We start from the raw sequence: 14,258 nt of genomic DNA on the forward strand, positions 1-14,258 counted from the left end.
GAAACTGATTGACCATTCTGAAATGAAGGAGCATATGGTGTTAAAAAATAGTTCAAAACACAAAAGATAATATTGATATATATATATATATACTTAAAGCAGTTTTCAAATCTCACTGAAATTGGTCTGTGGTTTCCTTAATATCTCTTGCGAATTCTAATAGAAATTTTAAAGGCTCTACAAAAGAATCAGACAGATGTAGAAAACTAATGTAGAACTGTTCTAGCTAATCTTGTCAGGCATTTCATGTAATATTACTTGGGCTAATATATGCTGAAATTGCACCACATATTCTGTGTGCCAAAAGCATGCATGTGAAGATTAACTGATTGATCCAAGTTGTTTCCTACCCTATTTTTTTCTCCTGGCAGACCTTTCTTATGAGTTTCTTCACTTCAATATATGGTCCTCTCAAGGAGGTAGTTGTAGGATGCTGGGATGTGGGGGTGGTGGTGTAAACATATGAGCGTCTAAAAAAACACTGAAGAACTGGTGTGTTCAAACATTTTTTTGGTCTTATTTTTCATCTAGTTTTAAAATCAGTTATGTGTTCTTTTTCCTGGCATTGTTTTATGCTGTGGCTACAGCTATACAACAGGAACATTTTTACCATGCTTCTTACAATTCTTCGTGTATTAAACCTGTATTTTAATGTCGTAGGTGTGGTACCTTTGAAGTCACCTGTAGCAGGTTGAAGCCTGCTTTGTATGTGAGACTTCACAGTGCGGTCTTTAAAAGTGCTTCTGTGATTTTTTTTTTTTTTAATACCTCCTTTTACTTTGTTACCGCTTTTCCTAATAGCAGCATGAAATGTGATTTTTCTCTAGTTAAGATTCTTCTGGAAAAGACAAAACAACCCTCCAAACCCTGTGACTGAAATTATTTGATGCAGTGATCATTCTTTGTCCCTTTCATCTCCCTGCAGTCTGTGAGGCAGCAACCTCCAAGGTTCTTTCTGTGCCTTCCTGTTTTGCCCAGTCTCGCATCTTCCACTCTCTGTTGTGTTCTATGTGCACATCTTTGGCTGCTTTCTTTAAACTGGTTGCTAGTTATTAGAAAAGTAAATTATAAGATGTTTTTGTTCTGACCCAGAGTCTTAATTTGCCCTTTATCTATATGCATCTTTTTTTTACCATCTCCAAGATGAAAGAATTCTAATTCAAGGTTAGCATGTGGTTACTCAAGAGGCAGTAGTCTGAATGAAAACCTTACTGGCAGATGCTGAAATGTAGTCCTCCCTCTGTCCCAGATTCCCTCTCCTTCTACTTTTTGTGTGTGCTTTTCTCTTTCTTGCCTCGTGCTAACATCAGTGCTCCTTTTCAAGTGCATATTTGATTTGTTAAAGAGGGAGAAAGATACGTCAACAAAACAGTGTTGGTTTTGTACACTTTAGTAAACTCACTAGGTTCACTAAAGAACCTGATGAAAATTTGTGTTGGCATAAAGTCATTAGCGTGGGACTGACTGGCTTGGAGCAATGATGCAGTGCAGTTCAAAGGAAGGGGAGAGAAGCCCTAAGAGCAGAGGGCAAACAGCAGTTCAAGGAAAGCAGCAGAGTCTCATTCAGATGTTAGCTTGTAACCTCTGGAACTGAACCCTGGGTTTGCAGTGCAAGCCTTCTCTCTCAGCACTGGACACTGCCTGCACACCAATAGCTACTGGTATCTTAAATAGACAATACCTGCAGAAACATGATTGAAATTGATTATGTAGGAAAAGCAGCAGTGTTTTTTTGCCTTACCATACTTGATTCTTCTATAGTTACATTGTGCTTTTTGTAGAGTACCTTGTTTTAATATCTGTTGCAGAGTTTTATTTTGGTGAAAAACTTGGCACATAGTATCCTATTATCAGTGCTGCCAGCCTTGTTCTTTTTTCATGAGTGTATTTAATTGTGAAAACTACTACATCTTGGCATAAAATCTCTACTTTTGTTGTTTTCTGCCTGCCAGCTTAGTAAATACTAAACAAGATCTCCAACTTCTCACAGGTATAAAGCTCTTTAGTAAGTGGCTTTTTTAGTTACTAAGGTTTTTTTTGCTACTACAGGGTCAGCCTCTCTCCAAATCTACATTATCCCTACTGGATAGACTTGTCATTTACTGTATTTCTTCATTAATAAATAAAAACAAATGTCAGTGAAATGTTCAGGAAACTTCATCTTCCCTGAAAAGGCCTTGAGGAAGCTACTGTTTTTTCTAACACAAGAGCTTGAGAGTCCTCTCTCTGTGCTCCTTAAGTACAGTTACTACGTGCATGGTTCAGCTGATCTCACCAGCCCCGGGGAGCAGAGTTACAGAGTTAAAAGGGCTGCTGGGTGCTAAGAGTTATTGTTCTCCTGCATACTTAGTTCACAGGGATGATACCTGATAATTATCTTCAAAATGTCAGTGTGCTTTTATTTTTATCTAGCTGTGGCAGACTAGTCTTGCAGCAGATTTTATTTCCCTCCTACATGCATGTGAAATTCCATGTGATGCTTTAGAAAAGGAGCTGGGAAGTTGAGCAAAAATCAAGGCTTATTTGTATAAAGCCTTCCTGTTAACTGAATCAGAACTTCAGGTTGCATTACTGGTTGTGATGTGCAAATCCAAACATTGCTCTCTGAAGAGGCTGTTTCCATAATAACAACTTCTAGTTGGATCTGTTGTCAAGGAATAATTCATAAAAATGTGTTTTCTGGAATGTACCTGGTCAGTAGTTGCTATCATTACAGATACTGATAACTGAGGACATCAGTTCATGTCTAGTTACAAGAGTCTAGTGACTTCAAAAGGTTTGTCACTACTTGCTCTGCATTAGAACATGAGAGTTGTTCTGGAGCTCAGTGCTTCTTTATCATCAGTGGATCTGCAGACAGGCAGCCCTCTGCATGACAAATCCCTCTGCATGAACATTCTGAAATCTGTTATCTGGAAACACCTTCTAATATTTACTTTAAAAGCATACTGAAAAAAAACAAAACAATCCAGAAAAGAAATTTCTTGTAATAGCTGAAGAAAGCTGATGCCTGAATAGATGCAAACTCAATTGAAGCAAATTAAATAAGGAATTTGAGCCAATGTTAGGAATAACATTTTTCTGTGTACAGTATTGGGCAATTCTAAAAGTAGCAACAAATCTCAAATTGTTTAAAATAATATTGACTTAGCTTAACAGTGCAAATACACTTGTTATATAAACATGCAAATACAAATTATGTAAACATACAAGTGTGTTTCTGCAGATGTATTGGCAATTTGTGAACTGAAATCCACACTTTTTATTTGAAGCCACCTTTAGTGAGTATTGTAATAACCCGGGAGATACTAAGATTTTTTTTTCCCTGTGTTTTGTCATGTGGTTTGTGGGCTTTTTATACAAACGTGAAAAAAAAAAAAAAAAAAAAAAAGGTCCATATGTTATGTGTTTTTTAAAATTTAATTTACAGGTGTCTGGAAAATTGGATATCTATACTATCCAAAGTATAGATATCATTGAGCTTTCTGCAGATCTGTGTAATATTATACGGTGTGTTCATATGTAAGTCAGACTGGACTGAATGCTACCCTGAGATTATCTCGTGTTACCTTTTGCACACATACAGCTCCTTTGGTCAACAGACTTCATCACAGTTGCAATTTCTTTGGTATGTGTAATGAATAATGCAATAGAAGAATAATAGCACTGTGCTATATTGAGTGGTTGTTAATGTACACTTTACCTCTAATCCTTTTAAGAATACATTCTTGCAGCCTATTTGTACTCTTGTCTGAGCATATTACAGTAGTTTTGATTTCAGTAATCCTTTGTGGCAAGAAATAAATTGAGCAGTAGGACATTTATGTGGTATGAAAGCTTCTCTTTGGTTGTTCATTCTGTCTGACTTCTCTGACATGAAGCAAAGCTTGTATCTGCCATCTGTCTTGCTGCTGCTTCCTTTAGTTAGCACTGATTTCAGAAATCTGGTTCTTTGAAACAGATTGGCTAAAAGTGTGCATTTGAAGTACATTTCCTAGTATTTAAACAGTCTGTTCATTATATGAAACTACTGTATCTCTTGCCCCTCATCTCTTTTTTTTTTATTACTCAGTTGTCTTTTTAGTCTTTTGTAACTTGTTACACCTGTAATATTACATTTGTATAGGGTAAAAGATGAATTCCACTCATGGCGAGGGTGTGATGGGTCGTGCAATGTGCTTGGATCTACAAAACCCACATTGTTCTATGAAACAGCCAAATATACTTAACAGGATTGTGCAAGGAGATAAATGCTTGGTACGTGATAGCTGGTATAAAAAGTGTTTCTGTTCTCTCCCTCTCCAGTCAGCAGGAGTGATGGACGGTGAAGCTGACATTGTCATTACTTGCTTGGAGTTAACATTCCAGTGAGGTTAACTGACTTGCAGTGCAAAAGCTTGCACGTCTGTATCATCATTTAAAGCAGTCAGCAGAAACAGGGAAGATGATGTTAATTAAACTTGATTTATACCTGGAAGCTTTAGATGTAGCCCCAATGCCTAGAATTTTCTGAGTTTTGGCTTATATTGATTTTAGGCTTCTTTTATCACTTCTCATGCAGAAACGCATGAAGCCATCTTTGTGTTTTGCCCCCTCTACTTAACCTAAAAGTTATGAAGAGAGTCTTCAGCCTGTGTTTTCTCTAGAATGATTCTGCAGTGCTTATTTTATGACTCAGATTAATGAGAGTGTTCATAACACCTCTTGTTGCTCAACTGTAAAAAGATGCTTATATTTGTGTGTAGTTTAGATTCAAATGCTTCTGTCTGTTTTGATTTTATTGCATGTGAAGCATGGAGGAAAATTTGCTAAAACTGTAGTCCAATCTTGAGCCCTACAGGTATATTGTAAGCCTGGAAACCATAGAGCCTTTTTGTTTTTGGTGCAAATAAAGAGCCAATGATGTTGCCTGGGGTCCCCCTGTTTTCAGGTGTGTTGCACTGTGGTTTGCTCTCATCTTACTTGGTGATTAGTAAACAAGCTTAGCAAGTTACAAGAATGGATTTAGGAAGAGAATCAGTAGTAGTGTTATAATATTGATACGTACCAAGGCTATTGAAAGAATGTGTTACTGGTCTAAGTTCTTGAGCACTGTGTTTGTGATGGAAAATATATTAGCATTAGTCTTACTTGCATTTTTCAGTGTGGCTTATTTAATCATGTTATATGCTTTTTTTTAATTGCCAAGTACCTTCAGGTTATTTCCCCTTCCCTAGCTCCCCAGTTTACTTTATATAATTGGCTAAATGACCAAAAATACAAGCTTATAGCATCCTGTAATAAAATTTTCTTATGTAAATTAATACTAGTAAAGCTTTGATTATGCTATTTGAACATGTATTATATTAAACAGATTGTAAGAAATTTCAGAAGTGTGATGAACACATGAACAGAAATTTCATGCTCAATAATGTTCCAAGACAAGTAATGTATTAATAGAAGGAAGTGAATTTGTCATGTGCCTTTGTAATGGTAAATAGTTTTTGAGACCACATTACGCTGTGAGTTTAATCTTATGTTTAATCTTCTTTTCTTTTTCCAGTTGTCCGTATTTGTCAGAGAAGATTACCCCTGCTATACCTGCAGTTGGTGGGATTCTTTTCTTTTTCGTGATGGGGACCCTGCTGCGTACCAGTTTCAGTGATCCTGGTGTCCTCCCACGTGCTACACCAGATGAAGCAGCAGATCTAGAGAGACAAATAGGTAACACTGAAGGTCTGTTGTCTCTTCGCTTCCCTCCCTGAGGGTGCATATACTGTGTGAAGGCAGTGTGCTGCTCTGCTCATGGGAGGAACTACTCCTATCTTGCCACGGTTCTGGAGTTGCAGTGTCTGGTGACATTGCAGTGATTCCTATGGAAAGATGGTTGGTCAGTTCTTCACTGAGAAAGATAGTAAACAAAATCCTGTCTCCGGAGAGTGATAGTTATTACTGTAAATACTTCTCAGTAAGTATGGTAGAAGTCTCTCTGTGGTGCATTTCCTGAAGTGTTTTTGGCAAGCTTATGCTGCAAAGGTTTTACAATTGTGCATCTTTTAAAGTAATGAAGCCTCAGAGTTCAACTGAATTTAATTACATGTTGTGAAAGAGCCAGATAAGTATCTGTGTTAATATACAGTCTCCAAAGTTGATGCAGTCCTGGAAATATTTTTCTTCATTAACAATAATAAAATGTTACTATATTTTTACTGGTGTAAAGCCAGCACAATTAAAGGACAGTGAACTAGATTTCAATCAGCTTCATGCATCAAGAGAATTGTTAACTAAATTCTATTTGTGGAATTCCTACAGCTACAAATTTGCTGACTAGCGGAAATGTGCTGCCTTGGTAAGAAAAAACAGGACAAGTTTGTAGAACTGCTTCATAAAACAGTGGGGTTTGCTATTTTTAGTAAGCTACTAAAGCTTACTGAAAGCTAGTGTGATAGTCAGTGGAAATCCTGTGTTCTGAAACAGTTTCAGAGGAACACCCACTTGTATAATTGAAAAGACAGGTGACAGATTTAAGTAAGCAGAGGACTGTACTATAATACAGTCTTAGGCTTTGTTTACTGTGACAAATAGTTCAATGCAGTAGAAGCAAATGAGTACACTGAAGCTGTTGTTGCAGATGCTTCTGCATCTATGAAGTGTTGATGTGATGAGTTTACTTCAGACTGGGTTTTGTCTGCTTCTGTCATACTCTATGTCCTTCACAAAGCATTGGTGCAGATGTCTGCAGGGCAATGTCATTGGTTTAGACTCCTGCACCAAGTCATGGGATAGAGTTCACTTGGAGCAGAAGTTCTGTTTTATTTTCCTCAGAAAGCAAATGTAGTTTGTATGCCATAAATCACACTGTAAACTATGCTGACAAGTGGGAATGATAGGAGATTTGATGTAAAAATAGCCAAATATTAACAACAGTATGACAGAGACAGTAAGCACATCGTAAATATTTATCTCCCACTTAAGAGATTTTTTGGACAAACATATATTTCTAAGGTAAAAAAAAAGTAATGACTTAAATTCACCGTTTTGTAGACCTTTAGCAGAAGAAAGGGAACAAGTTTGTTTGAAAAAACATATCTTAGTGGTTGTTTAAATCTAATTGTATCGTTGTGATTGAAAAATCTTGTCCTAAGGGTACAGTTTCAGAAAACTGCTCATGGAGGAGGAAGAATGGTTTTATTTTCTGGAAGCATGCTTATTATTTTAAGAAGCAGGATTTCAAAATACAGTGAGGAGTTCATTGATCTATGGTGACATAATTTCCTTTCACCAGTTTTGGAAGATCCTGCCAACAGCTTTTATACCATGTTATGTGTTAAGATAAAAACATGTCTGTGTAATAAACAGTATTTTGTGTATTTCAGAGTATTTGGATTTGACTTTTGAAGGGGAATCAACAGATTTGCAGGATGCTACATGCAGTAGCAAATTGTATTTACTCTATATGCTCTTTGTGTAGGTTTGAGGCCTTTGGAACTGAGTGATCATGTAACATGGTCACTGAACTTTGTGGGAAGGACATCTTTTCCCATGTGTATGTAAAGTCTGACGTGTAGTTCACCAAATTTTATAGACCTGGTATAGCTATCTAGAAACAGTGCATTCTCTTGGTGTTGGCCCAAAACCTGCGTCGATTTACTTGGTGTGCAATAATCCAGTCTGCACAGTATCCAGGTGTTTATTCCAGTTCTGTGAAGAAAGGTGTTAAATTCACAAAGGTAGCACAACTTCCCTATAACACAGGGGGTTTTTTCTACACAAGAATATGCAAAATCACCTTCTCTTTAAGTATACCGGTACCATTCTTCTACATGATTGCTTAGCTAGTTCTTTGCTTCCACTTCAAGTGGTAGAGCATCTGTTTTTCACTAGGCATGCTCAGAGGGTAGGGGTTTTTGTGAGTAGGGGTCCCCCCAGCCTAAGAGAGGTTATTTTAGTATGTTAAAGAAGTGAGTTCACAGGAAGTTTCATCATAGTTTTCTGTTATCTATTTCACTTAGGGCTTAAGACTAAAGATATCAGTGGTTAATATTTATTATTCAACTCTTCTTCATACTCAGATAAGTTCTGTAAACACCTCTCTTTCACCAGTCATGCTGACCTGTTTTTTTTTGACATTGCTGGAATTCACATTTCAGGAAGAAAAACCTACATTGCTTTTATACAGTATTTGGACTAATTGTGCAGAGCCAGGAGATAGCTGTCATTGCCTTGACAGGAAGGAGTTTACATGTAGCCAGTCAGCACTTAGCTTTGGGCAAGGACCGTACTGTACTCCTCCATAGGAAGAGGAAAACTGTTAGATCCCAGATGACCCTGACAGCTCAGTCTCAAATGAATGAATTAAAATTTTTTTTCTTACTTTCTGATATGGCACTCTAGATTATTGCACAAGAAAATCTTCAGACAACCTGCCCTTACATGCCGTAAAGAATGGAGAAGCATTGTGAACCCCATGTTCTCACTGTGCTGGGGAAAAAAAAAAAAAAAAAAATATATATATATATATATATATATATATATATATATAAACAGAATGTGTTTATACTGAAGAACTGGAGTTGTCTTTAAACAAGTCATTTCAGTCCTTGTTCATGTAATGTAAGAATTCCTAATATTCACAGAGTCCAGATATGTGGAAAACAGATGGCAAAGTTCAATTTTGTGTTTCTGGGGAAGCTGACAGATTTCTTAGGAAGTCTGACTTTTAGAACTTAATTTTTAGCTTTTGTCAGTGCTGTCACTATAAACTTTTTTCACAATCAAATGTCGAGTATGTAAAGTGCTGCTCAAAGTGTGTGAGTTGCTATAATAGACTGTGGCACTATTTTAATAGCTGCAAAGGAAAGGATGAAGGGTGGGGGGAAAAAAAACATCCTGGAACTATTTAGGTGAAAGTGGGAAAAATTATATTTTCCCCCTCCTTTCTCTTATGCTCACCTCTTCCTAAATAAAGTTATTCTCTCTGTGGGAATAACTTGTGGTAGGAGGATGGGATTTGTGCAAATATATTCCTGAGTGTTGCCAAAGAGGAATGGCCCCTTTATATCATAACATTGTGTTATAATTTGCAGGTAAAGAATTATTTAAATTTAGTATTCCTGAAAGAGACATTTTGAAATAGAGCTTTCTGTGTAAATGTTTTATTGCTGCTGTTATTGCTGTGATGGCTCACAAGTATTCTGTGCTTCTTATGATTGTTTTCCTTCAGTTTTATTAATGCAATGTTTGGGAAGCAGTGGACCTTTCTTTGCCTATTTCAATATTGGAGGTTCCAGTAAACAGTTTTATGATTTCATAGTAAATATATTTATTAGATATTTGAAATCACAGTGATATCTTTTTAATTGAATAACCTTCCATATGACTTACTTGTAGAACTTAGATTTCTGCAAAATCTTTAAACTTCCTGAGTCTGCCACCATGACCTCTCTCAGCTGTTTCAGTCCAGCAGTCCCATCACTCCTGTTTTTTCTCATGGAGAAGCACAACTAGTCTTAATTTTCCAGTAATTTTCCTTGTCTCTTCTGTCCTAATGATGAGTAATGGAATCTAGGCTGTTTCCAAAGAATAGAATTAAGATATTTACCATATCTGAAATTAAGACATTTAATAAAGGAAGCAGCACTGCTTTCTAAATAAAATGAAACATGAATAATACTTTTTTAAAAAGTTCAAATTATGAAAAAAAATTTGTACGTTTCCATTACTTTTCACTTGTAACTAATTGGGCATATAGGGATACTTTAGAAATGAAAGCTTAGTACTTGTTAGATGAATACCAAACTTGTTTTAAAATTGCATGTTTCTACTGAACAACACACATAACAGCTTATTTATATGCATACAGCAAACCCATTTGTGTTAGTTGGGCTTCTACCTTCTCAGAAGAGCGGCTTTGTGTGGGACACTGCTGTACCCAGTATCAGAAGAGTTTCTCATTAGGTGGAGGCTGGAGCACCATAGGAAGTTCTCCCACTATGAGAACCCCTCATCTATGCCCCCATCTTTCTTCTGTCAAAACTTGTGCAGTAGAAGTTTCATGCTAAGCTCAAGGGCTACAGCATATGGTAGGATTCAGCTCCTTTCTTTGAATTCTTTATTATGATAGAGGTATTAAAATGGTTGTTACTCATTTGAGTTTCAGAAGTGGTTCAATCATCTTGCTTAAGCATCTCAAAACCTCAGATGTAAGTTATATAGCTTAAGGTACAAAAAAACATCAAGTCTTTTTTGTTTTTTAAGCAAAAAATGTGGAAAAATACAATGAAGCATTCTTTTAGCACCTGTTCCTAATCAGTATTCTGATCTAGTTTAATCAATCACTTTTAAGGAATCCTTTACCTTGAATAAGGTACCAGCTTTAGTTTAAAATACAGGCACAGGTTCCTGTTCAAGGAATTGCTTATTTGCCCCATCTTAAAAGCAAAATCAATCCATGTTAGGAAATAAATTATTTCAAATAAGTACCTGACAATAATAATAATATTTACTTCAAGGAAGAGTCTGTCAGCTGGAGAGTTTTGGCTGAACACAAAATGAAAACTATAAGTTTTCTATAAATTCTATAAGTTTTCTTATAAAACTATAAGAAAACTGTAAATGATACTGAATCAAGAGAAGGATTGTATTAAAAAGTTGACTAGGAGAGTCAGTATTTCCATGTGTGACTGCTTTAGAACTTGTGTTTACAGATATTTTGAAGGGATGGTAGCACAAGCCTGAATTCATGGGTTCAGACTGCTAAGCTAATCAAAACCACTGTTCTTTGCAGCAGTATCCAAACCAGTAGTCTTCCAAAATGGCCAGTAGTCTCAAAGTGAGAAGCTATATTGCCACCAAATGTGGCATCTGGAGCTGAAGTCCCAAAAATGAGACAGCTTATGGCAAGTCTAGTGGAGAGGAACAAGCTAGGTAGCTGAAATAAATCCTTCTGCCCTAAAACTGTGATTCTGGAATCAACAATGGAAATGGAAAAAAAATCTTTGTGTGATTAAAGTATATTTTTAGTGTTCTCTATAAAGATGTATACTAGTGGAGTGGCATCTGTGCAGCAGGAAAAGATGGATGGGTCCTGCAAAAAGGAAACTTTGTGCTCCCAAACTGTCGTTCTGGTTTGATTACCTTAGAACTTCCTGTACCTTTGAGCTTGAGGTGCCTTCTAAAAATGGGGTACAAGGTTAACAGTAATATACTCTAGGATAGAGATTCCATAGATAAAGAACCTAAAAATAATGCTCTTAGCAATTTGTTTATTTTTTAAAAACTGTGCATGTATTACATCCAATCTGTGGCTGTTTCCCAAGTTGTTCTTAGGTACTTGAGACTTACTCTGCCCTAACTGTCTCTTTGGGAAGCAGCTTCAAAGAATTTGGTACAAATGCAGTGAGAAACTATTATGTCCCAAGAAGAGGAGCTCTGATTTAAGAATGCTTTTTGGAAGTTCTTTTAAAGCTTAGTAAACTTTTTATTTGTATAGCAGAAAGCATAGACTAGGGTGAGCTGATAAAGAAGAACAGTTCTCAAAATAAGATTGTCTAAATAATTCAATTCTACGCTTAACATATTTTCTTTTCTGAAGTTGAAGTAGTAATTCTTCTGTCTAAAGTCATAAGCAGTCTTTGGTCAGTATGTTGCTGGCTATCAGATGAAGAATTATGTGAAGAATGCAGTTAGCAGCTGCTGGTCTCTGCAGTTAACAGTCTAAGCCAGGTTCCCAGTATTGTTGGTCCCTGAGATTACTCTCATTAAACAAGAAAAAGCCGTTTGACTAAGTTCTTTTCTCTAAAAATATAAATTACTTTTCTTGTAGCCCATTGCTGTTAATCATGTAGCTTAGGTTTAAGTGGTTAAACACAGAGGAAGACTGTGTCTTGGAGGTTGGCATTTTTGCAGGGTTTGTCTTTTGGTTTTTTTCTTCAGATGACATGGGTCAAACATAGATTTTTTTCATTACTGTGTTTTTCTTGGGAAAAAACATTACAACTATTTCAAGTTACTCACATCTGATGTTGTTTGAAGGTGGAAAATGTGTCCCTGTTAAAGTTGGTAGCAGTAATTTGACCTTGTCCTGTTGCTTGTTTCCAGAAAAAAAAGTGCTAAACAGACTGGGACTGTTGGGTTTGATTAGTCAGTTTAGGATTGTGGATAAAAACCTGACTCCATGGAAAGCTGGGAAGACTCTTTTCATTAATTTAATTTTCATCAGCTTCTATCCTTGGGCTTGGAGATTAATTTTGCTTGGAGAGCTAGGATTTGCTTTCCCTGTGAACTTGAACTTCCCTGCAAAAGTTTGGAAGGAAATCCTCTTAGAAAGCCAGCTCTATTAAGTATGATGGGCTCACCAGTAGTCTCCCTTCTCCACCAAGGAAGAGGAAAGCTGCTCCTAAGGGTCTGCCAGAGCCCACTTTAAAATGAAGTAGATACCATGGACTTTTAAAACTTATTGAGAGGTGTGAAAATACTGATTTTAGTCAGTGTGCATTTTTAATGCATAAATATTTCATTAGAAAAAAAGAGTGTTTTTTTTGTCAACAGTTCACTTTGACTGGTAGAAATATTTTTCTTTCAATGATTATGTACATATTCAGGAATTAAAGGATTTTGTAAAAGAAGAAAATCTGAAATCTTAGTGTTATTTTTAGAAAGCTTAATGCATCAGCATTTCTAGCATTATAAAAAGCTACTCCTATGTAAAATTCAGGCTTCATTAGTATTTTTGACAATCATGCCCATTTGAGTATGACCATCTAATGGTTTATTAATGAACATGTTACAGTTTAATGAATAAAATATTAATTGAACATGAAATACTTTATTGAATAAAAAGTGAAGCAGGGTTAAAAACCTGTGGTTTTGTTCACAGTTAAATCTATCTTGGCCTTACTATGGTCAGAAATGAGCATAATGCTGTGTTTTGTTAGCCCCATGGCTTTATAGCAGGACTAAGAGTATTTACAAGCTTGCTAGTGATGATGTCACCAAAAGTACAGGGTATTGAAGTGTATTTATCTTTTTCAGTCGTAGTAACTGAAATCAGTTACAGGTGATTTTTGATCCCAGAAGCTTACTATATTTTTTTGCCCCTAGCAAGTACTGTCTTATGTATATCTATGCTAGTACTGTAAGTTACTTATTTCAGCGTTTCATGCTGCCTGTTATTATTTGTTCTACAGGACAAGTTTGAATGTAATATTTGATTTTTAAGAAATTCTTCCCTGTTTTGTGGATTTAGGAATCACCTGTATCTCTAAATAGCATAAGCACAGAACATCTAGTAGCTTAATTCTGAATTAGAATGCAAAAATCAAAAATTATTTAACTACCCCAAGGCTCACAAAATATTTCTTTTGGGGTGTGTGGGAGGGCTTGTGCCAAATAAGGTAGTTGGAAACTGGTTTTTGGCAACAAACTTCAAGATGTGTAAAAATAGCCCTGGGAGTTAGATTTTCAAGTTTTGAAACTGCAATTTCCCCAGAGCAAATTCAGAAATACCATTCTGAATGTGCTCCATTGTATCACAGCATTTCAGAGGTCTCAAAGTGATGACTGATCTTATTTCTACTAAGAGCTTGTGCCAAGCTCTAATGGCAGAGCTGCTGTTGCTTAAGTAAATGTGAAGATTCTATATTAGATTGTAGAATTTCTGCAACACTTGCAGAGAGACTTTATCTAAAGGAATTCTAAAAAAAAAAAAAAATCAGGAAAATCCTAAAGATAAATTGTCCAGGTTCTACTTACTGCGCCAGTACTCATAGTTGTCATTAATGTATTGCCTATGAACCATTAGTGATTATGAGAGTCTAAGAGCTGGAGTCAAGATAGCTGTCAGCATTTGTGAATTGGATTTGAGTGTGGTTTGTTGTTTTTTTAAGTTGATTAGCTATGAATGCTGCTTGTAATTATCTTTTTGTTACGTGTTATTTTAGGGTAATAAGAAGGGAAAGAATGTGTTTAAATGTGTTAATATAAATTTGAATCTTGATATAGATTTCCATCAAGGACAATTCTGTCCATACACCATAGCTCATGTGAAACATTTAATGCATTCTATTTCTGTGTTTAGACATTGCAAATGGCTCCAGTTCAGGAGGATACCGCCCCCCTCCCAGAACAAAAGAAGTGATCATCAATGGACAGACAGTGAAACTGAAATACTGTTTTACTTGCAAGATTTTTCGCCCACCTCGTGCCTCACATTGCAGCCTTTGTGATAACTGCGTAGGTGAGTTAAAAAAGACAAGGCATATGTTCAATTTAGTACTTTA

At 36.2% G+C, this 14,258-nt stretch overlaps 1 protein-coding gene across 4 annotated transcripts in view; it reads left to right on the forward strand.

Annotated features, from left to right (window-relative positions):
* Positions 1–14,258, forward strand: part of ZDHHC14 (zinc finger DHHC-type palmitoyltransferase 14) — a 100,860-nt gene that overhangs the window by 48,286 nt on the left and 38,316 nt on the right. For 2 of the 4 annotated variants that reach the window (XM_071740660.1, XM_071740662.1), the window contains exons 2-3: positions 5,543–5,715; positions 14,057–14,215. In XM_071740660.1, coding sequence (XP_071596761.1) covers positions 5,543–5,715; positions 14,057–14,215 — 332 coding nt within the window. The remainder of the gene's footprint in view (positions 1–5,542; positions 5,716–14,056; positions 14,216–14,258) is intronic. The other 2 variants (XM_071740661.1, XM_071740664.1) reach the window with 1 other exon arrangement.

This window comes from Heliangelus exortis, chromosome 3 (assembly GCF_036169615.1).
Source record: "Heliangelus exortis chromosome 3, bHelExo1.hap1, whole genome shotgun sequence".
Lineage (NCBI taxonomy): Eukaryota > Metazoa > Chordata > Aves > Apodiformes > Trochilidae > Heliangelus > Heliangelus exortis.